Raw genomic sequence first — 26985 nt, forward strand, 5'->3', positions numbered from 1 at the left:
ACAAGGTTGGCTCGGCAAAGGGAGCGAGGCTGGGCGGCGGAGGGGTGTGTGTGTGTGTGTGTGTGTGGCGGGAACCACGACTCGCCTCAGAGGCTTCTTCCCCGGGACTGGAGAGCGCGCGCTCGCTCGCTCGTTTTGCCCGGAGAGGCATCTGGCGCGGGGCGCTTCTCTTGGCGCGCGCCAGTTTTTTTTTTTTTTTTTTGTTAAGGAGCGATTCCTTTGGGAGGATGTTGCTCCGCGTGAGGAGGAGTACGGGGCGGGAAGGCGAGGGCAGGCTTATGAAGCCGAGCGGGCGCGCAGAGGCGGGGAGAGGGGCAGGAGAAAGAGGGAGGCGGTGACCTGAGGGAGGATAAGGTGGGAGAGCGCAGGGCCAACAGCGAGGACGACTTCGCTTCTCTTTCCCCCCTCCCCCTTTCCCAATTCGGAGGCAAGAGTATAAACGGCGCGGTTCCTCGAGAGGCCGAACTCTCTCCCCCTCCCCTCACCGGCCCCGCCGCGCCCACCCTCTTCCTTTGGTGTCCGCTGCGCACAGCAGCCTGGACGGTGAAAGACCATGCAGAGGTCGCCTCTGGAGAAGGCGAACGTCTTCTCCAAACTTTTCTTCAGGTGAGTGGCCGCCGCCTGAGCGGGCACGTGCTGCTGGCGGGGTGGGTGGGCGAGAGCGAGGAAGGAAGGGAGGAAGAGCGCGCGCCGGCGAAGCTGTGGGGACCAGATGGAGAGGCAGATTAGCGTTCGCGCGGGAAACCGGGGGCGCCGCTCGCTGTACCGGGTCGCGCGCGCCCACCGGGGGATGGGGGGTGGTGGGGGTGAGGCGCGCGCGCCCACCGGGGGGTGGAGTTTCCCCTTTCTAACCCTTTCCACGCAGCGGCGAAACCTCGGGGACGACGGCGCGCCTCAGGGCAGCTGCTCGGTTTCCACGGGGACAATTGACTGTTGTCATTGCTCGCCTTCGCCCTGTCAAAGCCTGAAACGGTTAAGGGCTGGCATGCGGAGCTATCTCCTATCTCCCCCTGCTTCAGCAGGCAGGGGAGCACAGCGAGCCTTTCGACTTGGCAAATACCATCGCGCTGCCTGAGATGCCAGTAATGAGGCTTGGAAACAGTTGGCAAAGGGAGAGGGAAATAAGGGTTTGTTTCAGGAGGAGGAGGAGGAGGACCCCCTCTCTCCGCCTTCGTCCTTTGTGCGCTGAGCTTTTCCTTTTGACCTGATATTACAGACCCATTTAGTATAGAACGGATCATCACCTGAGTAACTTTGGGCAGTTCGGTGGCTTTTTGCTCGCCTGCGGGATCTGCTTGTTGCGCATTCTGGGACTGGCCGACGTAATTCTGAAGACGAATCGGCCCGCAAGCAGAGATTTGCCTGGCAACAGGGGCCGGGCTGTCCTACCTACTGGTGCTGCAAAGTGTTCCCAGCTCTCAGGTGCGAGGCTCCTAAAGGTCGACCTGAAATCCATACAGGCTGATGCTGTGCGTGCTCATTCAGAAACGGCTGGGGCCGAACTCACCCCCCCAAGTGACTGAACTTGTAGTCTGATTTCCAAACCATTACATTGTACAGTAATAATTAAGAGCTCAATCCTAAACTAAACTTCATAGGAGCCAACTCCTAGGGGCCAAGGTCCTTTCGCCCCCCCAAAAAAAACATTTTAGGGCCCCCCAAATTGATTGGCATTTCCCTCCCATCAGATGTCAAGGAAATAAACAACCAACTTGACTTTCAGAAGACATCTGAAGGCAGCCCTGTATAGGGACGTTTTTAATGTTTGATGTCTTACTGTATTGTGTTTTAATTTGTTGGAAGCCGCCCAGATTGGCTGGGGTAACCTAGTCAGGTGGGTGGCATATAAATAATAAATTATTATTATTATTATTATTATTATTAGTGTGTATACAATGTCATGTGATCGATTATGTGGGGCAGAGCTTAACCTAGTCCCCCAATAAGTTGGCACCCCATATCTGTTGACACCCGATCAATCATTTTCCCACTGAGCTCATGACTCACATACATGAGGTTCCTGCCTGATCTCCCATCCCAGCAGTGACCAGATCAAAATTTGCTTAGCTTCAGCAAGGTGGCTTCATCCTGTGCCTTCAGGTGGAGGATGAGTCTATCAATGGCTACCAAGGAGGCATTGTTCTTCTGAATACCAGTTACCAGAAAGTGCAGGAGGACAAAGTGCTCCTGTGCTTAAGGTGCTGCTTGTGGGTTTTCTAGAGGCATCTGCTTGGCCACTGTGAGAGGAGGATGCTGGACCAGATGGGCCATTGGCCTGATCCAGCAGGACTCTTCATATGTTCAGAGCATGGTCACAAATCTTATGTGATCCTTAGGGTGAGTTCCCTGATTCCATCCTACATATTTTTTTGTTTGCTTTAAAGCCAAGACACACTGGGCAGACCACATCTGATGGTGAGGAGAGGCTACTTGACTCTTTTCCTTGCATTGTGTGGAAAATGAGATTAATACTAAGACTGTGTCCATCAAAGGAAATTGATTTACATTTGGTACAGGACAGACAAAAGGGAGTAGTACTGTATGCAATTAATTTATGGAATTTGCTGCCGCAATATGTGGCATTATATCACTCAATAGTAGTTCCTGGATAGCAACAGTGAGAGGGGGTTGTTGTCTTCAAGAGTACTGGTGGGCTTTTTGAGGGATCTGGCTATCTTCTGTGGAAAGCAGAATAATGGACCAGATGGGCTTATTGTTTGAAACAGCTGGATCATTCTTGTGTTCTTACGTTCCCCACTTGTTTTCCAGCTCAAAATCACCCTTCCCAGGGAGGTTTCTCTCCCCCCCCCCACTTGGGTGGGCATGGACAGGAGATGGGGAAAAGAGGAAACATGGTCATTTGATTCATTTGAATCTGATGACATATTGAATGGCTGGTCTGTCTATATAATATGCCTGGTTAAAAGGTGGCGACCTTGGGTAGGAATAATGCCAAGGTACGGGATGTGATTTAAGGGCACATTTATATGATAACAATCCTTTATTAACTCAAAACAGCTATCATCCCCAGTACTGTCTGACAAAACTAATGATTTCCTGTCACTTGGCAACTCTAGCTCATACTTTATCATACCTGTCTTTACAATTATAAGTTTAAGTACGTAATCCTATGGCAGTTACATGTACGTAAACCACAGGGACAAATGGGCCTTGTTTTGATTATATATACCCATAGAAGTGGACTTTCATCCCTTCATTTTCAAAAGCTGTAAGACAAACTATCAAATGCTATTTCCTTTTTAAAAAACAACAACAGTACCCTAACATGCAAGCCTTATTGTTGAAAGTCAGGTATCCAAAATATGACATAGATTAATTTTCTGTATTTATAGGCAGGCTGTACCTCCTCTTTTCTTGACTTCTTATTTTTAGCATGCCTACCAATGAACAATAACATGTAAACATTAAAACAATACAAACAATGAATTTACATAATAAACATTACACTGCAAGACATCAAAACTGCACTTGTGTGTCTAGATTGTTTTCATATATACACCTCTATTTTTTCCATTCTAAAAATAGCAAAATGATGTAAAACATACTAAATGTTTTTTTTTTTAAAAAAAGTCCCATCTCTTTAATTGTCCTTTGCCATTTCAATTATAGCATTGGCCACAAGTAGCATTTGAAGGCAAGTTTTCCACTTGGTTTCTTTGATTCAGTGCTTGAGCATGTGAAGATTGGGTGAAGAAGTACTCTGCCCAGACTTCCGAATCTCTCTTCAACCTTTTTAGTTTACATGAAACAAGGGGTTTTTTTTTGCCCATCACTGATGAGTTGTGAGTTTGGACTGGATACAACTAACTTGATGTATGAGAGGCCAAGTCTGTGTAAAGCTCTGGCTGTATAAGAGAGAACAGAGCTGTTAATTGGAGTGTGTCCTTCTATACAATATTCCAAATCCCTGTATTGGGAATATCTACATTTGTAAAGGCAAAATAGCAGGAGAGCCCTTTGACTCCAAATTGCTTTTTGCAGGAGCTTTCCCCAACTTCTTGTATAATTCGTACTCAAATTAAAAGTTAAAGAAAACAACTCATTTCAAAATGTATTAAGAGTCACTATTGGTAATTCACAAATTGATAAGCATTCATTGTAAATTAATTTGCTTTTGTATTCAAAGCATCACATAGCATTGTAACATTACTAGTTCTACCTTTTCACTGCTTTTGTCACTCATACCCCAGCCCTGCCATACTATCATCAGTATTTTACTGATACCATGACCTTTGACTGATACCAAGAACCGTTTTTTGGTTTTTGGAAGGGAGATCTACTCTTGAATCAAATCCAATGGGCTTCATTTCTGGGAGAAGAAGAATCAGAAATCTTACAGTAATCTTAAATAAAACATTGATTAGTTTCCTGCTATTCACAATTATTCATGTTACTGCAGACTGCAGTAAAACTCTTAAGTGGAATGAACATGCCAAGGCTTGGTATGTTGGATCAAAAGAATTAATGAAAAGATAGTTTCTGCAATTAATATTACTATTAGGAACTTGACAGTTTCAGAGGAACAACAACAACAAAAAAGAAAACTCTTGCTCAAGATAGATACCACATCTTAACACACCCTCAACTGGCTTTAGTCAGATAAAGCAACAAAGAGGGATGAGATTGATGTTTTACTTGATGACAGTTATGTGCATTTGCCTGATGACTGGTAACACATCTGTGAAACTTCAGGCTTCAACTGCAGTGGCTCACCTTTTGAATAAAGTAGTGTGAAAGAAAATGCTATTTTTTAAAAAAGCAATTGCAGCAGTTACTGCTTAGACGTTCTTCCTGTCCTATGACCAATGCAGACTTGTTTTAATTGTGAAGGATTAGATTTGCAGAGTGCCAATCTCAATACAGTAAAACATGCTGAAGCTCACTGAGGGACTGCATGAAATAATTGTGCCAAAATTTCTAGGTAAATTGCAAAGCTAAATATCTCTAGCAAGCAGGAAAGAATCCAGCGATACACATATTGGTCATCATTATGCTTTTCAGCTAGCTAATGGCAGTAAAATTCTTTGCTTACAGATCTGAAGACAGAATTCTTTGCTTACAAAGTACACAAGCATAAACATAATTTTCACGAAAGCCAAATGAGTCCTCTGATGTTCAACCACAAACTCTATTGTCTATGATTATTTGCCATTATCCACAAACTTTATTGTCTATGATTATTTGATGGGGTTATAGTCCAACTACATCTGGACGACGCCAATATAATATAGGCAGTAGCTCCCCAAAGCCTCTGCTATCTGAAATCCTCTAACTGGAAATACCAAGGATTTTGAACCCAGGACCAATATACTTGCAAAGCATGTGTACCATCACAGAGTTACGGATCCTCATTTTTTTGTAACCAACAAGCAATATGAATTTTTAAATATACATGCTCTGCTTGAAAATGACCAAGGACACAAGCAAAATAAACAAATTTACTTTTAAAGCTACTTTAGCTCTGAAATGTAACTATGGATGTTAGAAATGTTTTATGTAGGTAATTAGATAAGCAGAGGTGTGGCATTCTACCAAAAGTGTTGTACCTTTCCTACAACACTTTAAATAATGATGACTAATTGGAGGTAAAAAGTTATTAAATGCTATGGAACTCTCATGTGTATGCCAGTTCTATGAAAGTTTATGGGCTGCCATTCCTCTATCTTGTTTAGCATATTTTATGCAGAGAGGTCAAGTAAATATTACAATTTTGAAATATCAATTTCATTTAGCTTATGAAATCAGGGGTTCTTTCACGTTGGGTTCTTCATTACTACTGAGGAATAAACATTTGTCTGAAGAGACTGAAATGCTAACATAGCAATATGTTTAGATTCTCTAGACCAGGCACCCCCAAACTTGGCCCTCCAGATGTTTTGGGACTACAACTCCCATCATCCCTAGCTAATAGGACCAGTGGGCAGAGACGATGGGAATTGTAGTTCCAAAACATCTGGAGGGCTGTGTTTGGGGGTGCCTGCTCTAGACACTAACCAAAATAAAAATAACTATAAAAGATGTCTAGTCATTTCTGCTGAATGACTCTTATTAAGGTTAGGGTCCTTGTGTTTCAAACTGAACACTGAATATTGCTCCATGAAAACACATACCGGTAGTTATTTTTATTATTATAGCTAAAGATTTTCATTTTCAAATAACGCTTGAGAGCTGGCACAGCTTTGGAGAGAGAGAACCAAGAGATAACAAATGATGCATATTTGCATTTATTCTAGTATCCTTTCACTGGCCTATTACTCAAAGGTTTTGCCTTATGAGCACTTTGGTGTTAAATTTAATTGCCACTATAAAACACAACATTGGTTTTGAGAATCTGAATGAAACTATTGCTCAAGAAAGAGTGAGGGTGCTGGCAGTCACAATGCAGAGCAAGAGCGTCTGTTCTCCTAAACAGAAATAGTTATCTCGTGTATCCATTTCATAGAATTTTACAGCTGGAATCAACCAAAATGCCATCTAGTTCAATCCGCCGCTGGCCACCCACCCAGAATCCTCTCCTGGAACATCCTGTTCCACTCCGGCCCATAATGTGCCACAAGCAGGGCTTTCAGGAAGCAGTCACAGAGCATATAGTCTGCAGGTGACTTATGTAAATGAACAGCTTTTTCATTAATCCCTTGTCTGTGGCAGAGAAATATGGGACAATCACAATATGGTTTGTGAATAAGAAGCAGATTTCAGCAAAACACAAGAAAGGCAACATTCCAATAGTAAGAGCTGTTCAGCAGTTGAACAAGCAGCCTCAGGAGCTAGTGGCCTCTCCTTTTCTGGAAGTTTAAGCAGAGGTTGGGCAGCCATCTTTCAGGGATACTGTTTGCACTGAACTGACCGATTTTCTTGACTGTCAAGGTCGCTGCCTAAAGTTATATGGTGGTATTCAACTAAATGCTTGTGCTAGTGCAATGATTAACACAAACACAACAGTATTTTACCCCTGTTTTTCCACCCCCGTCACTTCTCGCAGTGAGGGAACTGCCAGAAGGCTCTTGCAGCTGGGTCTCTGTGTCCAGACTGAATGATGGGGGTGGAGATACGGAGCCAAGGTCAGCACCAAAACTTTCTGCTGTGCTCGGAAATGTACTGGGAGACAGTGAAGATCTTTTAGGACCAGTGTTATACGGTCCTGGGGCCACTCCCATTCAGCAGTCCAGATGCTGTATTCTGGATTGATTGTAGTTTCCGAGTCACCTTCAAAGGTAGCCCCATGTAGAGAGCACTGCAGTAGTCCAAGCAGGAGATAACTAGAGCATGTACCACTCTGGCGAGACAGTGCGCAGGCTCTGTGCGAGGTGTTTGTTGGCTCCCCTTACCTTGATAGGCAGAGAAGCATCACCACATTAGCTTGAGGAAGGGCCAGAATTAGTGCTGACTAGTTTCCTTGCAGACAGATGTCTAAAAAGGTAAGAAGGGCAGAAAATGCTGTGCAAGGAAGTAGAAAACCTTTCTCTTTCTCCCTCCCCCACTTCCAGTTTAGAGCACAGATTGTAGTTTCCTCAAAAAGTCCAAAGGTTATTGCAATTACTCAGCATATCTCTGAAATTACCAGCGAGAGACACTGCCTAGGAACACCTTGTAGCATTTGCCAAGGATCAAGTTCCATAATCAAGATGGGCCACAATAATGTTCTTGCCATGCCAATTTCTATAGCAGACACCTTCATCTACCTGAAAAAGAGGGAAGCTGGAAGGCTGGCTATACTACCTGTCAGATGACTCATTATTCACATGCTGGCATAGTTCTCTGGCAGCTATTTATGTCAAGTATGTGAAGTTTCTTAGCAGTGATTATTGGAAGACTGGGCATTTAAATGTGGGGAGAGGGATTGTACCTGCTGTGATGGGAGACTTGCAAAAGCCGTGATTAAACCCTATAGGAGCAGGAAAGATCTGCAGGTGAAATAAGTTTCCCTCTGCTCATGTAGAAGTATAATGCAGGAGGCTGAACAGACTTAAAACCAACAACTCCAAAGACAGCGGCAAAGAGAGAAATGCTTTTAAAGGGAGAAAAAAACACTCCCCCTTGCAGCTATTAAACAAATCAAAGTAAAGTAAAGACAATATCCCATGTACGTGAGAGACTTGTATCATTCTTGTGAGGTGTATTTTGTTACCAGGCATTGAAAAGAAGAGGTGGAACTTGTTTTCCTTCTTTTACCTATATAACACCCTTGTTCCCTGCTGAGCTCTCTTGAGTATGTGCCTGTAATAACATCCGTCGTGACTGGCAAGACTATGACAGCTCTAAAGGCTCCTCCAGGAAAGGGTTCCTTTAAATGTCAGTCAGTAACACAGAAGCATGGGCTAATTTAGTGCATTTTTTACTTGTTTAAAAATTATATTTTCCCATGGTACAGGAGCAGAGAGCCTCTTGATATTATTGCATTTATATCCTCTCCATCCTTCACAAGGAGCCAAGGACTATCAAGTTATAAAAATTGGAAATTTATAAAATGATATTGAGCTGGTTTTGATCTATGCCACCAGGGCTCGCCACCAAATCTTCTTATTTAATTATGCTGCAAACTAGGTTTATAACTGACTTACACCACCACATTACAAAATGCTCAAGGATGCTGAACACCTGGAGATCACTGAGGCTGTCAGGAGCCACTAGAGAACCTCCCATACCACCAGACTCTAAAGGTCCAGAGCCAAGGTCCTCACCAGCATCTTCTCCTGAGGATCCAAATTCCTCTCACAGTATCTCACTGGTCACCAGGCAGCAGGTTACGGAATGGAGGAGTGCCCATCTTCAGGCAAGAGGGTTGTCCTTTAAAAACCTCAAGTTCTTCAGAAGGGGGTGGATCCTACAAGAGGAAGTCTGAAGGAGTCTATAAGAGGTAGTCTGGAGACAGATATTGGAAAGTCCTCCTTCTGCTCTGGAAACTCTGTTGGAACACGTTGTTCTCATGGAGCTATCCATGGTCCTGCAACCCCTGACCTGCCTTGCTGATGGGCTTTGGCACCAGACCAGCATACAACAAACAGAGGGGAGCACCACAAAGTGTTACAACTTGCTTGTAATGCTTAATGTTTATATTGGGTGGTTAACCTATGGCCATTCAAATGTTGGATTCCAACTTCCATCAGTCCTGGACAGCCTCTGGTGGTCAGGGATGGTGTCCAGCAATATCTGCCATGACACAGGTTGCCCACACCTGGTTTATATGGTGTTTTTCTGCATGTTTGGAAACACTTCATATTTGTTGTAGTATATCCCCAACCTCTGGAGCAGGAACAGATTAGTATGCCTGGGGTGCTGGGAGGACAACCTTTTGCTTTGCTATCTTTTGTGAAATATCCCTTTGCTATGATGTGTATAGAGTGCTGCAGGCTCAACATCAGGACCTGGCCAGTAGATTGGAATCTATTGGTACATCTCTGGATGATTTGCAGTAGATTAATAAAGGTTTCTGACTTCCAATTATTTAACATTAGTAACAATGAAATGACTCACCTGTTAAATTAGACTGCTGAAATTAAGAAAACTTGAGGTAACCAGGAAAATATTTGTGGGTTCAGCTCAATACTAGTTCTTAAAAAAAATATATCCTGGTGTTCAGCTGGTGCTAAGGGTACCATGTTCTATAATGGATGCCCTTTGCCATTAGTGTCCTAGAAAAATGTAATAGATCCTATAAACTTAAAGTCTACTCTCCTCTGCTATAAGTTGTTAGGGACTCAGGCAGATCAATTTCCTCTCTCTTAATCCATATCCTCTTCCCACCAGATTTAGCTGGCAGCTTGAATATTCTGTGGTTCAATGGTCCTCATTCACAGACTTATTTGCTAGGCTCGTATCTGCCCCACCCCCAGTCAAAGTTTGTGAATACTGTAGTAAGAAAATCCAAAGACCTGCAAAATGGCACCTGACCTGGACCAGAAGTATAGAATTGGAAACATCTGTGAAAGTAGCATTTACATCTAAAAGTCCTATAGTGTTAGAAACTAAGATATATAAATTGGGTGCCAAATGGCTCCTTAAACCAGGGTTACAGTCACTAAAACAGCATGCCTAGTTGTCATTTTGGGGCCAGTTGTATTTTTCTAAATGACTTGTCGGTTCCTGAAATTCATTCTGGTTGTGCAGATATAATATAATGGATAGAATTCTACAGGATGTGTTGCTGGTCTGTGAAAACAGTCAAGATCCAGGGATCTCCAGACATGCACCTCCAGATGGTGGAGATGTCAGGTGCCATTCTGGTACCTGGGCATCTTCACTTGGTCACAAGTGACCAATAGCCAGGTGAAAATGTGCCTGGTGAATTTCGGATGCTGAAGCCCAGATAGAATCTGTAACCAAACTACAAACTACCAAACGGCATAAGCTTCAGGTGGCCCCTCAAAAGTCACTTCCATTGAGGAAGAAGTCATTTAGCCACAATTTGCAAGCATAAAATGTCATAAATATTCAGAAGTGGGAGACTGGTATCAGAAAACATAAGGCAGGTTCCTAAAAATGGGAAAACACAAGGTAATGAAAACACACACTATGCTGGGGAAAATAAGGAAGCTACCCTGATGATGATGAAGAGGCAGAGAAGCTTATCTAAAAGGTGAATTATGAAATGGAAAAAGTGGACTCTTATGAGGAAACTGTATAGTTAAATTATCAACTTGTATACATAGAGATAATGGATATGTGGGAAGTCAGTGGAGATTATCTGTACAGGGACAATATACAGAAGCATTCCAAATTGTTCAAATCATCAGTCCCTGGTCCATTTTGCTCCCAAGGTGGAAGAAGAATGAATCTTTTCCAGTATGCAACAGGCGTGGCTCAGTTTATGTCCAATGTTATTTCAGCAACAAACGGCTTATTTTGCTAGCGTGCAAATAACACAATTATGAGTTTTATATAGTAGCATGTTGCTGTACAAAAATAAAAATGGAAACCTGCTTCACTTTAATCAAATAGAATTTGGCACAGAACGCCACCAGCTACTCCTGCCCAAACCAGTTGGGATATCACAATGAGACAGTGCAGTGTGGCTGGATATTTTAGCGCAGAGCTTGAGGGTTACTTTGGTTTGCAGTTCTTCATCAGTCTGCATGTCCAAATGCACCCTTGGCTGAAAGGGCGCTGCAGTTGATTCTTGAATGCCCTTTTGGGTTTCGCACAGTACTTTCCCATCCTAGGTTGAAGCAAGAGCCGCTCAGCACATCAGTCATTCTAATTTCTTCTTCAAACTGGCACAATGCCTAGTTACATTCTGATGAAAAGGAAAACAAAAGTATAGGCAGTAACAACTCACCAGAGACTGTTTCCCCAAAATATACACGGTATGAAATAGGCAAACATGATTTATGACATTTCCAGCATGTTGTTGAAAGTTTATATGATTTTCAGTCACCAAACAATCAGGATCATGGAGGCCCATGTCTTTAATTCGAAAGTCAAATATTTCTGCATGTTGCACTATTTGCAGAAACCTTTAATACTTTCTTTTTAATTTAGCCGTTTTGTAAATGCCAAATGCTGCCAATGTAGTTTTTGATGTGAAACAAGAAATCATTTCCATTTATGGAGAAGGGCCACACCCACACCATAATACATAATAAAACATCAAACATCAATTTGCTTTAAAGATGTTTGTTCTCATGACTTTATTCATTTATAACATTTCATACCTGTGGTGCATAGAATTCTAGTTCTGTGAGGGGTAAACTAAACTTCCAGGGATTCTTTTTTGGGGGGGGGTCTAAGGTGATTTATAGGGACGTGGGTGGCGCTGTGGGTTAAACTGCAAAGCCTAGGACTTGCTGATCAGAAGGTCAGCGGATCGAATCCCCGCAACAGGGTTAGCTCCCGTTGCTCAGTCCCTGCTCCTGCCCACCTAACAGTTCAAAAGCACGTCAAAGTGCAAGTAGATAAATAGGTACCGTTCCGGCGGGAAGGTAAACAGTGTTTCTGTACGCTGCTCTGGTTCGCCAGAAGCAGCTTAGTCATGCTGGCCACATGACCCGGAAGCTGTATGCCGGCTCCCTCGGCCAATAAAGTGAGATGAGCGCCACAACCCCACATTCGGTCGCGACTGGACCTAATGGTCAGGTGTCCCTTTACCTTTACCTTTAAGGTGATTTATGGTGTGTACATCGAAAGCATACTTCTAGAAAACTAGATATAGAACTGTAGCCTGTTTAACTTGGAACACATAAAATATTGTTGAGCTCTGATATTTCAAAGAACAGAAAATGCACAGCAAGCTTGAACACAGAGAGAATATGTGCATTGTGAAAGTACTGGATGTTTTTTCTCCATAGAGGTGGTTAAGATGACAACTTGGTGTCCTGTACTCAAATACTGTATGAATGGGACACACACACACACACGAATGAGCGGAAACTTACTGCATGTACTGTCTTTTTTCTGGAATATTTTTGTTCAAAGGTCTACTATTAAAATTACTTATATTTACAGAGTACTTTTGGATCAATCTAAAATGTGTTCAGTAGCTCTTGGGTGACCATTTGAAAAGGATGATTAGTAAAATGGCATAACTGGTGACATTGTACAAACTGCACTATTTCCCACACCAAACATTTAAAACACATTTAAAGCACCTGGCTTCCCCCCTAAACAATCCTTCGAACTGTAGTTTCCCCCTCAGGGTTGGCATCCGTCTGTCTCAGGAGACAATGGAGGAGAATGTCTTTTGGGGGTGAAGTTCCAGGCTCAGAAGGCTTGGGGCTGATCTACATTATGTTGGATTTAGGGTCAATCCTTGCAGCTCTTTACATTTTTGTTACTATCTTAAAAAGTGAGGCTTCTTATCCTTGTAGTTCCATCCATGCATGAAATGGAGCAAAGCCTGATCGTTACGTTTAAAATCTGTCCCTTTATGGTCTGCATTAACGTAGAGAAGTTTTAAAAGCTTCAGTTTCTAATTCTTCTGAAAAAGAGTATACCATGTTAAGAAGACAACATAGTGTAGAACTTCTCTGGGTGTGTGAATGTACTTTGTGCCTTGTTTAACGGGAAATGGGCATAAACCCAAAGAACCATGCAACCATTTTGACTACGGGAGAAGCAAGAACTCTTGGGGTGTTAATGCTGTGAACCCCTCCATCGTAGGTTCAAGTTGTACATATGTGTAAATAAACCACATATCATACAAACACCACAGTCTCCGCTGTCCCTCATTCCAAGGAAACAAAAACCAGAGTATCCAATAATAGTTTTTGAGTGACCACAGCTTGTGCTTGGGTATATCCAGTTAGACTTTTACTTTTCATTGGTTGAAGAATAAACCCCACCATACCATGTCAAATTCTGTTTTTTAAAATCTCGGTTTCAAAAGTGGTTTGTCAAATGGCTTGAGAAAGCCTAAGGTTCCTTGGACACTTGGAACTAGATGTTTGTGTGTGTGCTTTTTATTTCAGGTGTATGTGTTTTATATACCTCAATATTAATCTGAGAAAAACATTATTATCTATTAGGTGGACAAAACCGATTTTGAGAAAGGGTTACAGACAACGCCTGGAATTATCAGACATTTATCAAATCCCTGCCACAGATTCTGCAGATAACCTTTCTGAGAAATTGGAAAGGTATGTATTAAAATTATTCTATTTTTTTATAAGGCAAACAATAGAATTTTATGTTTTGTTCTTATGTTCTGATAAATGAATGATAAAAGTACTTTAGCAGAAGATGTGTAGTAATCTGCTTTATCTAGCATTCTTTATCCAGGCTTTAGATCTGTCTAGTAATCCATACTAATTATATTAGTCCTTACTAATCTGGATATTAGTTTATCCTCCTATATATCATTGTGAAAAATTGCCTCATTGTTCTCTGCTAATTTCTCATGTTGTAGTAGAGTTCTTAAGTGTTCAGTGTCTAGCTTGAAGATATTCATATCATGGAGGTGATTTCTATGCAATTTCTCAAAATGATCTTCACACAAGCAAAAAAAATTATTGTGATGCCCAAGATCTTGAAATCTAAACAGAATAGAAACATTTGAAGCTGCCTTATACTAAATCAGGCCTGACTGCAACCAATATATTAAATTTATTTCAAAAGAAAAGTTACCTCTGAAAACTCTTTAAGAACTTGTGCCAGTGGTGTTTTATTTAGAGTCCATCCATTCTAGTATTTATTCCCAGAAATTCATACTTGTTTGGGTATTAACTTTGGGCTCTTTTGTTGTATCAACCCAAAGTAAAGCTTTGCAAGGTACTGGAAATAAAGCTTGTTCCAATTAAAAACAAAGAGCAGCTTTCCTAAGAGGCTTACACTTTAAGCCAATAGATTTATGCAGCTTTATAATGCTGTATTGAAGTATTACTGTATACTATAGATAAAGTAATACTATATGCAAGCCCCTCTTCTACACAGTTTCTGTGCAGCGGATAATTTCACACTATGATGCTTTCCAGCCAGAGTCACTCAAACATTTTCTTCCATTCCCCCCCCCCCCACCTCATTTCATCCTAGCAGCTGCTCTGGGCTGGTGTTACAAAAAACACATTATTGAATCCATAATCTAAAATCTCTCCCTACTTTAAATGTTTCCAACACTCTAAATATAGACATAGAAGATCATTCTGCCCAACTGAAAAACTATCACCGTCTCAAAATAATAGGACTTCTGTGGAAGTCTTAATAATCTTAGAATGATCTATAATATCATTTGCTTTTTGCATATTTCTCATTAGATTCCTACGCTTGATAGATTCAAATAGAACTGTTTACAATGTCATTCAGTAAAGATATGGGATGATAAGACTCCATTTCAGCATAATTAAAATGACACTGGCTTCATTGGGAGATTTTGTTTTGTTTCCCACATAGTAATTAAACAATCTGGTACCAAAGAATGGTCCCAGGTCTTCATATATTTCAGCTATCTGACACTGGTACTTTGGGGGGGGGGGTTTAATTGGGTTTACTAAATCCTGAGGAAAAATAGTCATTCTTCATTTTAGCTTGTCTTCTAATGAAAACGTAGGAACTTGTAAATTATTTAAATGATGTAAATGTAATCATTTACATAATGTAAATTAAATTATTTAAGAAAGGGGAAAGCTCTTAGAATGAAGATATACAACCTGAGCACAGGGTGGAAGGGCTGGTGACACGAATACACCTACAGACCTTGCTTCCCAGTTAGGTGTTTAGGAGAAGTTGGAGTCAAGTCTCTCTGTCCAGCTTCCATAATTAACAACAACAACAACAACAAAGCTCATACACAGAGATACTTGGCTTTTGTTCTCCATCCTAGGAGGAGTCAGTGACAGCAGAAAGATGGCTGAGGGTAGTGACCAGCGGTATCATGATAGGATAAATGAAGGAAGTATGGTTTCATAGGTCCAAGCAGGTCTGTGCAGGGTTTGTCTGAGGACCAGTGTGGGAGTCTTGCTAGAGTAAAGTTATAAACTTAAACTTAAACAAACAAACAAATAACAGCTGGTTCCTGGCAGTTCCCTCTTACCAACGTGACCCCCTGAGGCCTAGGATGCAGCTGCCCTGCCCTCTGCACAGGCCTGGGTCCAAGGGTTCCATGGCAGTGGGGAGAAAGGGGAATTACTTGGGTGGAGTTATGGGAAAAGATCCAGCAAGTATGGGAGTATTGGCACCTCAGGGCAGAGATAGATGGTTGAGTTGCGGCCGAGTTTTTGAGTGATGATTGAAATTGGAACTGGGTTGTTGGATCTCAAACGTTTCCTTATACTGAACAAAACCTGGTAAAGTTGTCTCACCCAAGGTTATTTATTTCAGTGAGATGATCTTCACTGTGCTCAAGTTTGCAGCCAAAGCTAAATCTTTTGGGGGCATTTCCTCTGACTACTGGATAGTTAAATTATACTATCAAAAAGTCTGTTCAGCAGTAGCTGACATGCTTTATTTTCTAGTACATTGAAAAAGTCACAAAATAGAATACTTTAGAATAGTTTGTCTTTGTTTTTTTACTTCTGGAGACTGGAAGGGATTCAAAGCCTTTATTTGCCTATTAATTGTGTATCGGTCTGGAGGAGTACAACAGGTTTCTTTAAAACATACAACGTGACCTTTTTAATGAATTAACTCCCTGCAGAATGATGTATAGCTAGGTATTTCGATCTGCCAAATATGTGGCTGAACTACACTTGAACTTTTATTGGGCTATCAAGTAATTGAGGATCAGATCTTTGGGGTCTTTGCAAAGCCTTCATTTCATCAGTCACCTAGCTAAATCTCCTTGGATATACTTGAGTGAGCTGAACTATGCTAGAGTCACAGAACTGTGTATTTGGTCACACAAGTTAATGGTGTTTTCTCCCCACCAGAGAATGGGACAGAGAGCTGGCTTCACAGAAAAAACCCAGACTCATCAATGCTCTTAGAAGATGTTTTTTCTGGAAATTTATGTTCTATGGAATAATACTATATTTAGGGGTAAGAATTTACCTTATTCCAGTTTGCTTGTTGGGTTGCAATCCTACATTATTTTATCCTGTGCCTGGGACGTTCTAAAGAGCAATGAAATATTGCCTTCAGTTTCATTTTTTAAAATCCTACAGGAACATGGTTGATTGAATTAGAGCCAATTTAAAACACCAGAACCTATATATTACCCTGTTAAAACATATCTGTGCGTTAGCATGCATTTCCTAAGTAACACACATTCTAAAAAACACAAAAACAGCAGGAATGGGAAACGACATTAATAATAATTTTTTTTATTTCACTAAAGAGGCCAAATCAGAAAGTTCTTTTTTTAAAAAAAAATGTAAGAAACATAAAGCCACATTTAACATTCCTAAACCAGTAAAAAAGTAAATAATGGTAATTAAGGCAGAAGTGAGAGCTTTACAGTCACTTCAACTTTATCAACACCCATTATTAGCACAATTGCACACCATGGCTGCTAGAGTATCATTTTAAGATAAATGGGTGAGATCTAGTGATTCAGCATTTTCACTGGTGTGTCTGGTTATGCTCCCGGTCTTTACTCACGGAAGAATTATGCTATTCCTACCCCCAGTGGAATGGAATATTAACACCAGTGCTGGGTTATCCAAAAGCTGAGAAATGTTTTTCGAAGAAAAATGACATTTGATATTTCAAAAAGCATCAAAGTAGTCATCATGGTAAAAATCAGAACTTTCCTAGACTTCCTTACAGACTCTTGAACCATTTTCCTGTTGCCTTTTTATTACTTATTCTCACCTAGACCAGGTAGCATTCTACTAACATAAAATAATGTGAGGGAATCAGATCTTGTCATGTCTTGCAATCAAATCTATGGTTTATTATTGATGTATCCTTCTGAGGTATATGCACATATACACACCATAGTTTTGTCTCATTTTTAAAAAATGAAATTTTATTTTATGAGTTAGCATCATTTTTATTTTGAATTACATATGCGGGGCCTCTAAAGGTCTTAATACCTGACCCTGATTAACACTATCTCAGAACACAGTGTTACATTGTGCAATTACTTCTTATTGAAAACAGTGGGGTGCCATTGAACAGAATAGTTCTGCCAGTGCAAGAACCTCTGGCTGCAGAATAGAGCTTTCCATACTGCTCCTCTCCCTAAGGACCCCACTAAATATTCTCTGGGTGTTCCCCAGTCCAAGGAATAGATTGGGGGAGGGGGCAGGGGACACATTTGGAATAGGAGAGGGACGGGAAGTTCCACTGCATAAGCAAAAATTATTGTACTAGTGGAAGTACTTTGTTGGATTTTAAATAGGAGTTATCATCTTTGGCTTGCACCTGTTATTTGACTATAAAAAACATTTGTTTCAATGAAATTTTAGATAATAGTCTGTTTTGGGTCCTAAACGATCAGGATCAATACACCTTGGCAGAGACAGAAAACATGATCTTTCTCCCCCATCACATATAGGGAGAAGGTAGAGATCTAGGGCTTTGTTTCTGGACTGATAAAGAAACAGAGGAACTAGATTTTGCTTTATTTATGCTTCTTTTCTGGAGTTACTTCTAGAGTAACAGCTGCTCTAATACTCCAGAGGCCTTTGAACCAGAGATTTGGAAAGGTTCCAGATTTGAGAACGTCACGGTGCAGTTGTCGGTAGTTGCGTATGACGATTTCACGTGTGAAAAATACTCTGCTATGAAATGTGATTTTAAATGGAGGAAAAAAATCCTATGTTGGGGCCATAAAAAGGTGATTGCAGTCACTATGTGTTTACTTGCGACACTGCTATTTGCTTAAGAAATCATAGTATATCAAATAAAACAAGGTGTGTGAATCAGCGTTATGCAACATGATACTCTAATACTATGCAGTGCTCATGACAAGCGGAAAAGAGGAAACTTAGTGCTGGAAACTGGTGTTTAATCCACCTCCCGCCCCTGTTTTGCTCTGCTGAAATATGTGGAAGTTCCCTGTCATTCACTTCAGAAAGCGCAGGAAAGAAACATTTGGCCTCCCCGCTCCTTTTAAAATGTTCTTGCACCCTTTCTTTGGTCTGTTCATTCTTGCTGTTTTCCCTATGCCTTCCTTGTAATTTTTCACGCTGCACGCAACAGCTTGGGTAAAACATGTTTCCTAATTTGCTGTGGTTTCATTTCATCAGTTTTCTTGTAAAGACGTAACACATCAATGCCACTGTCTTCTGAATAGCATGATCTGTTGCATCAATAATGGGGCTATGTCTAAATGAGAAATGGGGAATCTTTTTCAGCCTGGGGGTCACATTCTGGACCCTTCTGGATCATCGACCAAGGATCAGTTGGCATGGTGGGTGGAGCCAAAGGCAAAAGTGGGCTATAAAGAGCTCTTTAGCTTCCATCTATACAAGCACGGGTGGCGCTGTGGGTTAAACTACAAAGCCTAGGACTTGCCGATCAGAAGGTTGGTGGTTTGAATCCCCATGACGGGGTGAGCTCCCATTGTTAGGTCCCTGCTCCTGCCAACCTAGCAGTTCGAAAGCACATCAAAGTGCAAGTAGATAAATAGGTACCGCTCCAGCGGGAAGGTAAACGGTGTTTCCGTGCGCTGCTCTGGTTCACCAGAAGCGGCTTAGTCATGCTGGCCACATGACCCGGAAGCTGTACGCCAGCTCCCTCAGCCAATAAAACGAAATGAGCGCCACAACCTTAGAGTCGGCCACGACTGGACCTAATGGTCCTTTACCTCTACCATTATGCAAGCAAAAAGTGGTATTGGATTTCAAGGACACATGGCAGCAGGGCTGGTGAGGGATATGATTTAAATGAATGAAGAATACCAAGTATAACAGTTTTTGAAGGAGTGTGTGAAAACAGGCAATATGCATTTTATGTACCAACTCTGTACCTTCACAAATAATGCCTAAATACACTGGGTTAGAAACTTGCCCGACTGTAGCATCGCCATCTAACTTGCCTGCCTGCTCACATTCTCACACTATGGAGATTCTTCTTGCCAAAATATAAATTGAACAAGGAAGTTGTTGTACCTTTGGTTCTATATTGAATCATTCCCATGACACCCACTCACCCTTTAGGGTCAGCAAGCAAAGTTATATATTGCCAGTAGTCATTCCTTGTATATTCCTGTAAGTGCTATAAATCACTTTGGTACAATAATCTGAAAACGTATTTGCTATCTCTATATGGTATATACACAACAAACATTAGCAAATAGTATCATTCCCACTGCTGCACAAATGGTATGATTTGTAAATACCAGACCATGACAGAAGTTTCTTGGATCTCAAGATATATGAAATACCTCTGTGATATTCTTGCCCTTGAATCTTACATACTCACATATAAAAACAGCTGTCATCATTATTTTTGGTGCTTGATCCTAGAATTATATGGACTCAAACACACCTGCCCAAGCCTCTTTTTAATTGTTCTTTTATAAATATTACTCTTTGTATACTAAAAACACTGCTGTGTTGCTCCAACACAAGTCTGTTGTGTATCTTTTTTTGTAAAATTATATGTGATCATGTAAAAGGATGTGAGTACTTAAAACATGAGCTATATAATTCAGTGTGTAAGTTTTAGACCATTTCTGAAAACATCGTATGAATAGCAGCTCTGCCCATTGATCTATTTGGAAGTGATTACACAAAATAATGAGAAATCGATGCATACCACTGGCCTTAGGTCATTTAAAGGACAGAATACAAAAGGACACTTATGAACTGATAGGTCTCAAGGAAACTCCAAGGTCTCAAGGCAAACTCTAAGCTTTAATTTTGGAAGGGAGACTGGGTGCCCCACACAGATTTGCCCTTCAGCACTCCCTCCCAGCACCCACCACCTGAGGCAAGTTCTGCCCCACAACCAACAACCCACATATGCAGCAAAGAAAGATGAACGAGAAAGAACCTCAAACCACAAGAAGATGAAAACCAACAACCGTATAACTGTGGTAGAATTAACTGACAAGTTGTTGCCTTTGTTAAAAGATTTGGCAGGGTGCAATTTGGGGCAGGGATTCATTTGCCAATCGGAAGCAAGGCTTTGCATACAGTGTAATCCCAATGTACCAAGTGCAAGCTATCTTGGATGAGAACCTTAGTTTAATTATACCAATATTAACATTAAGACTGCCGGCGGGTTTTCAAGTTTTATTGACATCGACGTTTCGCTCCCCCCCCCTTTCCGCAGGAGGTAACGAAATCTGTGCAGCCTCTTTTGTTGGGGAGAATTATTGCTTCTTACGATCCGTCCAATTCACACGAACGATCAATAGCTTACTATTTAGCCATAGGACTCTGCCTTCTCTTCGTTGCGCGGATGTTGCTGCTTCACCCAGCTATATTTGGCCTCCACCACATCGGGATGCAAATAAGGATAGCAATGTTCAGCTTAATCTACAAAAAGGTAGGACTTGTCTTTTATTTACATGAGCTGTAAGTACAGTTAAATCCATGGAAGACTTGGATCCTAATAGTTGGCTCGCATTGCAATTGTGGAAACAGTCCAGTGGTACAAAGAGACACCTTTTCAGATGCTGTTTATAACATTTCTGTGCAATGTGGATATAGTCTTGTACAATGTGGATATAGTGTTTTTTATGATTTAATTTTTTGTTTTTAATATGCTTCCTTGTTGTTTGTTTCTTGATGTTATTTTTTTTTGTTATTTATTGCGCAGCAGTTTGTGGACCTTGATTGGAAAAGAGATACACACATTCAACTAACTAAATAAACCATGCACTAAGTTCATACTAGAAGTGATTATTTGTTCTGGAAACCAACCCTACATTAACAGAACATTCTTTTAAAAAAATCTATTGTACCAGATTTTGGTTTCAGACTAGTTTCATATTTTATTGCATCTGTGATGAATTTCAGTGTGTTATAACCAGTGAAATTCTGCCGAATGGTTCACGCTGTACTAGCAATGGTCTGGCCATCCATAGGTACACACAGTCCCTGCTCTCCTTGGATGCAGTGGCGTAGCGTGGGGGGTGCAGGGGGGGCCGGCCGCACCGGGCGCAACATCTGGGGGTTAGGGAAATCCACGGGTTAGGGGGCGCAAATCCATGGGTTAGGGGGCGCAAATCCATGGGTTAGGGGGCGCAAATTACTTGCCTTGCCCCGGGTGCTGATAACCCACGCTACGCCACTGCTTGGATGCGCTGATTTCCTCCCTGGCTCTGCTCCTGCTTCAACCAGGCATCTTGCATAATACCTGGTGTTGGGGGAGGAATGGCTGCTTCTGATGTTGTTTACCAAATGCTACCTTTGATATAAGTGTTCCCTAGTTGCACGTTGACAGGGCTGGGAAGGGATTTTATCTGCAACCCTCCTTGGTTAGTTGGATGATGAGAATTCTAGACAAACACTGGTTTCAACCAGGCCTAAGGTGAGAGTCAAGCCAAGGGGCAGGCCAAGGTCCAGGTCAGCAGATGTTCAGGCAGGTGAAAGGCTGGTCAAGGGACAGGCCAAATTTTAGGTCCATGTAAGCTGACAATCAGGCCCAGGTATGACCTGGTATCAATACATTGTTTCAGCAGCATTCCAGCCTCCCATTGAGACTTTTTAGCCACCAGAACTCCACCCTGGACTCAGCCACTGTTGAATTAAGAGTAACGAAAATGCAGCTAGGAAGCTCAAATCATACATATGGCTGACACCAGACTTTAATATTCAAAAACTTTAACACTGCAGAAAATTATTGACGAATTAAAACATGATATTTACAGTCACACGCTTCTCCAAGCATGGGCTCACAGTCTCTTCCTCAAACTCCCAAACAACTATATTTTCCTCTCTTTCCAGAGCTCTCTTTCCAGAGCTCAGCACTTAGCCTTCTGTATCTCAATTAGGCTATGCCTTGCAGCTGCCATGAGAGTCTTCCACTTTTACCTTCTCCTGCAGCTTCGCTCCCTTTCTTACAAGCAGAGAAAGAAGCGTTCCAACACTCTATTCAACTTAGCAGTATTCACAGTGGATTCTAAGTCATCTTGCTTCACATAAAATGGAGTTTCTCCTTCACTAGATACCTCAAATGTGACCAATGTCAGCCAATCACATGAAAACTACTTCTCTGGAATTCAGTTGTGTGTGTAGGTCCCCAGGCCACCCCTCAAATAACTTCACACATAACACGTAATTTTAGTTTTGGTTTTTGGGCACTATTTTGGCCACAACTTTATTAAAATACAAAATCAGTGAGTGGTTGTTTAGACATTGGTTATGACTATCTGTCCCCCCGCCTGGGACAGAACTCACATCCCGAAGTCCGATCGGTAGCCAGTAGAAGGGAAAGTCTAACTTGGGGGTCATTTGAGCTAAGCGTCGGACCCACGCCGCTCACCCCAGCAGATCCCCGAAAGTTTGCCGGCCCTGGCCCCATGACAGGGATTGGACAAAATCGTGGCAAGCCCCAGGATTCCTTTAACGGAATTCCCTTCAGCGCAATAGGAGGGGCAGGCACAGCCTATCCTGACCCCTCCACCACCAGCATATTATAACCAATGCCTAATCGCAACCTTACAAGTTGTGACGAATTGCTGAGTAGTAGGCAAAAACCAAATGGCACAGCCAATCACCAAATGGCAAAATTCCTACTAGGCGTCTGCTCCAAAGCAGACGACCCCATGACAGGCAAAGCAAGGTCAACCGGAAAAGAGGGCTGGCGGGCGGGCGGGTGATCCGATGCACTCTGCAAAGAGAAAGAGAAACCAGAGTGCACCAATATTTAAAGACTATGGTCCCACCCACCCAATTTGCAACATACAATTTGCCCCAGCAACCCGGTTACCCAATCATAATGCCAGGCAACAGCTCTTAACCTGCCTGGCAACAAGAGGCCTGGCCCGGCGGCCCACACCGCAACACGTGCTCTCATTTATTGGAGAACACGCTTTACCAACCAATCAAATATAAACACATAGTAATGCATACAACCATTTACAATTTTGGTGACTTAAGTTACTATACTTAACAGCCACAACCTCTTCTTAGTTTCTGCAGAGAGTACTCTTGATGAGAGGAGTCCTACTCTTGAGTGCCCTTAACTCACAAAGAGTCCTCTTCAGAATCTAAACATTCCTCCTGATTGTGAGGATGTCCGCCTGTCTTGAGGCAATGTTGCTTCCTGTGGGCATGGGAGTAATTCTGCCTGTATTTCAAAAGCCAAGCTCCCTTTCTGTGTGGAGGGACCCTTGCCCGTCCCGGCTTCTCCTTGGCTGTTGTTCTGGGCTGTTCCTGACTTTCTGGTGGCTCTAGATAATCTTCCACCAGATCCTCAGAAGTGGATTTATATTGTAGGGGCATAACAACCACTGAGTTACAAATATACTTCCCTCCACAAATATACTTCCCAGTAGTTAAGCCAGATGTACCAAGGCAGCACGTGAGCTGCTATGGTGTTTGATTCCTTGTCCCCAAATGTTTTTATTACATTGGAATCAGCAATGTAATTGCATGCCTTCCAAACCAGAACTGGAAACAATGGTTTGAAGTGGGTTTCCAGTTTTGGGAGAATAATGCTTAAGTGTCTAAGGCTCGGATCTGACAGCCGAAACAGGGCCTGGCTGTTGTACCTGAATCAGCTCAGTATGAATGAATAATACAGTATATTGCCTTATGTAAATACAATTAGAAATAGCAGTAGATGCATTGAAGAAAAGGTCAGTATTTGCATGCTGATAATATCAGAATATATTAGAGTGTGATAGATAAAATAAGCTTAGACTGAAATCATAAAACACTTAACAGGAAACCGCATTTCAATACTGTGGGACTTAGTTTTGAATAAACAAGCCTAGGCTCACACATTAATGCTTTCCTGTGTAGGAAGTAATATTCCATTGGCATTTACTAACATCTAGTTGGTAATAGCTGTGTAATATGGTATTTGTGCTGCTTCATCTAAGTATTTGATGGTTGTTGTTGTTGTTTTTTAAAAAATCTTTTGTTTTGTTTTGTTTTTCAGACCTTAAAATTATCAAGCAGAGTCCTTGACAATATAAGCACAGGACAACTTGTTAGCCTCCTTTCAAACAATCTGAACAAATTTGATGAAGTATGTTGGTGCTAATATAATCATGTTTACTGTATTGCATTTCTTTGCAAGAGGAATGGGTATTTCTAGATTCCAGGCCATTCTAAAGTGCTTTGAATCACTGGAGCTGAAGTTAACGGGGTGTGGTGAATAGTTTTAGTGAATTGTGTGGCTTGAGCTAATTACAAAAGAAGAAGATGTCACTGCATTAGGTATGCTAGCACAGAGATATTACTCACACGCTGCTTCGTTTGCATCTCAGCTCTTCTAGATCTAGGTGGTTCATTTATTTGTTTAAAATACTTATATTCCACCTCTCACCCCCTGCTACCTGATGTGTCTTATAAAACAAAATACAGAGAAATATATGTGATTGCCTGTTCCCAGCCAGTTATCTTCTTTGGCATACTCTGTTGTCAACATTCCTTCACACTCCGGTCTGACTAAGGGTGTGCCTGGCAGTGTATTGCTGATTTACTGCTCGAACAACCACTATATGTGCTTGCTTCACTGTAAATTTCGTACTTGACTAGGGGTGGATAATTACCGCTCAAGGCCATAACAGTTCTTCACTGCTATTTCCCTCAGGATGTTTGACAGACACAGTAAAAACTACTCAGGAGTGCAGTGTACCTAATTCTGCCCCCATGGGCAGAAATAATTGGATACAGGGCTAGCCCTATCGTCAGACAAAGTGAGGTAAACTGCCTTGGGGAGCAAAACTATGTATGTTACACAGCACGTCCTGATCCACCTAAACAAGGCTGTTGCTTCAGGTATACTGTATCAGTGTTTTATTAAGGTTTTATTGCCAGTCCAGCTGGTTTCTGTATATGGAACCAGGAGGTGCACACCATCTTGTCATTTGCCTCAGGCAGCAAAATGCCTCAGGCCAGCCCTGACAGAGTATGAGTTTAAAGGCAGAATCCACCATTGTGCCTTGCTTATTGCATAGGGTTACGGAATGACTGCTGTTCTTTTCATACTAAGGGAAAACAGCAAGAGCATGTTAGTGTGGGTGGTGTGGCACTATGCTTGCAAACATGGCAGTAGTGAGGTTAGGGCAACTCCAGCCAGAGCTCCCTCAACACAAGATGTAATACGTGAATGAAATTATGAATACATTTATTCGGAGAGAGCCAGACCAAGATAGGGGGACTTGGGAACTGTGTGGGAAGGACTTCTTACCTCCTTCTCAAAGACTGGATATGTTCAGTACAGGGGAACAGGGAGTAGGCCCAGATTTGGAAAAAATAAACCTGGTCCAACCTCTTGTCCTGCCTGAGGGAATAAGCTCAGTGATGGACATGAGGCTGGAGAATGGGAATGGAGACTCAGGAGAATGCGGGGAGGAACTAAGGAAAAGCCTAGAACTCTCCACCCCTCTTGCCTGTGACTATCTTTGCATACTACCAGTGAGCAATGCCGTGATTTTCCTCCCCAGGGTTTAGCTTTAGCTCATTTTGTGTGGATTGCACCTTTACAAGTCTTGCTGCTGATGGGACTTCTCTGCGAGATGCTGCAGGCCTCGGCGTTTTGTGGACTCGGTTTCCTAATTCTTGTTGCCCTTTTCCAAGCCTGGCTAGGGCGAATGATGATGAAATACAGGTGACAAAGCAATTGCGGGTATTTCTTTCAAATATTAAGGGTTTTTAAAAGCATGCTAATGACAGATTCTGAATAAATCCTGCCAACAATTTGCTATTAACAGGGCTCTCATATTGTATGTGTTTATACCATATATTGGTTCTTACATTTCCATATATTGGATCTTACATTTCCATATATTGGATGTTACATTTCCATATATTGGATCTTACATTTGGAGGGAATATATTTAATACTTGTAAATTGGGAGTTAATCCAAAGCTAGGCATGAACATACTTCCAGTTTTTAGAGGAACCAAAGTTTTCATAGGCATTAATGATTGTTAATTCACTCGGCTATTAATTTACACATTTTCATATGATCCTTCTGTTAATGAAACCAATGTTGGTTTACAACATACAATGACTTAAGATATTTATTTGTTAGGTTTTTATATTGCTCTTAATCTGAAGGTCACAGGGCAGTTTACAATATAAAGACACAAAAATATATAGCATAATAACAAATACAAATGACACCCAGTTTAAAAGGCCATAGATTGTTTAATTAGGCAAAGGCCTGGAATAAGAGGAATGTATAGACTGGGCTATGCTGTTCAAGTCATTCAAGGTTGAGTCATTAAGCTGGATCTGGTGAAACAAGCTTGAACACCTGTGTCTTTCCACAGTCTCCTGATCACTCCAGCAAGTTCTGCTGCCATAAAACCTTCATCTGTTGATCCAGCCAGAACAGAGTCGTCAAGCATCATCAGCTCTGCCAAAATCTATCAAAAACTCCTGTCACTGAGGGCTGGATCACAGTATCAGGAATGGAGGGCAGATTTTGCACAAACCACAACTTTACCCATGATTATATTGCCTTACTTTTCTCCACAATGGCAATAATAATCTACTTATATATGGAGGGGGGGGGGG

General features: G+C 41.7%; 1 protein-coding gene across 5 annotated transcripts in view; it reads left to right on the top strand.

The window, feature by feature from the left end:
* The first annotated feature begins 233 nt into the window (after window positions 1–233).
* Window positions 234–26985, top strand: part of CFTR (CF transmembrane conductance regulator) — an 89508-nt gene continuing 62756 nt past the window's right edge. For 4 of the 5 annotated variants that reach the window (XR_014555328.1, XR_014555329.1, XR_014555330.1 and 1 more), the window contains exons 1-6: window positions 234–606; window positions 13482–13592; window positions 16317–16425; window positions 20614–20829; window positions 24394–24483; window positions 25907–26070. Coding sequence is in view for 1 of the 5 variants with exons in the window: in XM_083698915.1 (XP_083555041.1) it covers window positions 554–606; window positions 13482–13592; window positions 16317–16425; window positions 20614–20829; window positions 24394–24483; window positions 25907–26070 (743 nt within the window). In the remaining 4 variants the exon portion in view is untranslated. Of the gene's footprint in view, window positions 607–13481; window positions 13593–16316; window positions 16426–20613; window positions 20830–24393; window positions 24484–25906; window positions 26089–26985 lie in introns of those variants that run through there. The other variant, XM_083698916.1, reaches the window with a different exon arrangement.

Source organism: Podarcis gaigeae (genome assembly GCF_964106915.1).
Source record: "Podarcis gaigeae genome assembly, chromosome: 10".
In the NCBI taxonomy this organism is placed as follows: domain Eukaryota; kingdom Metazoa; phylum Chordata; class Lepidosauria; order Squamata; family Lacertidae; genus Podarcis; species Podarcis gaigeae.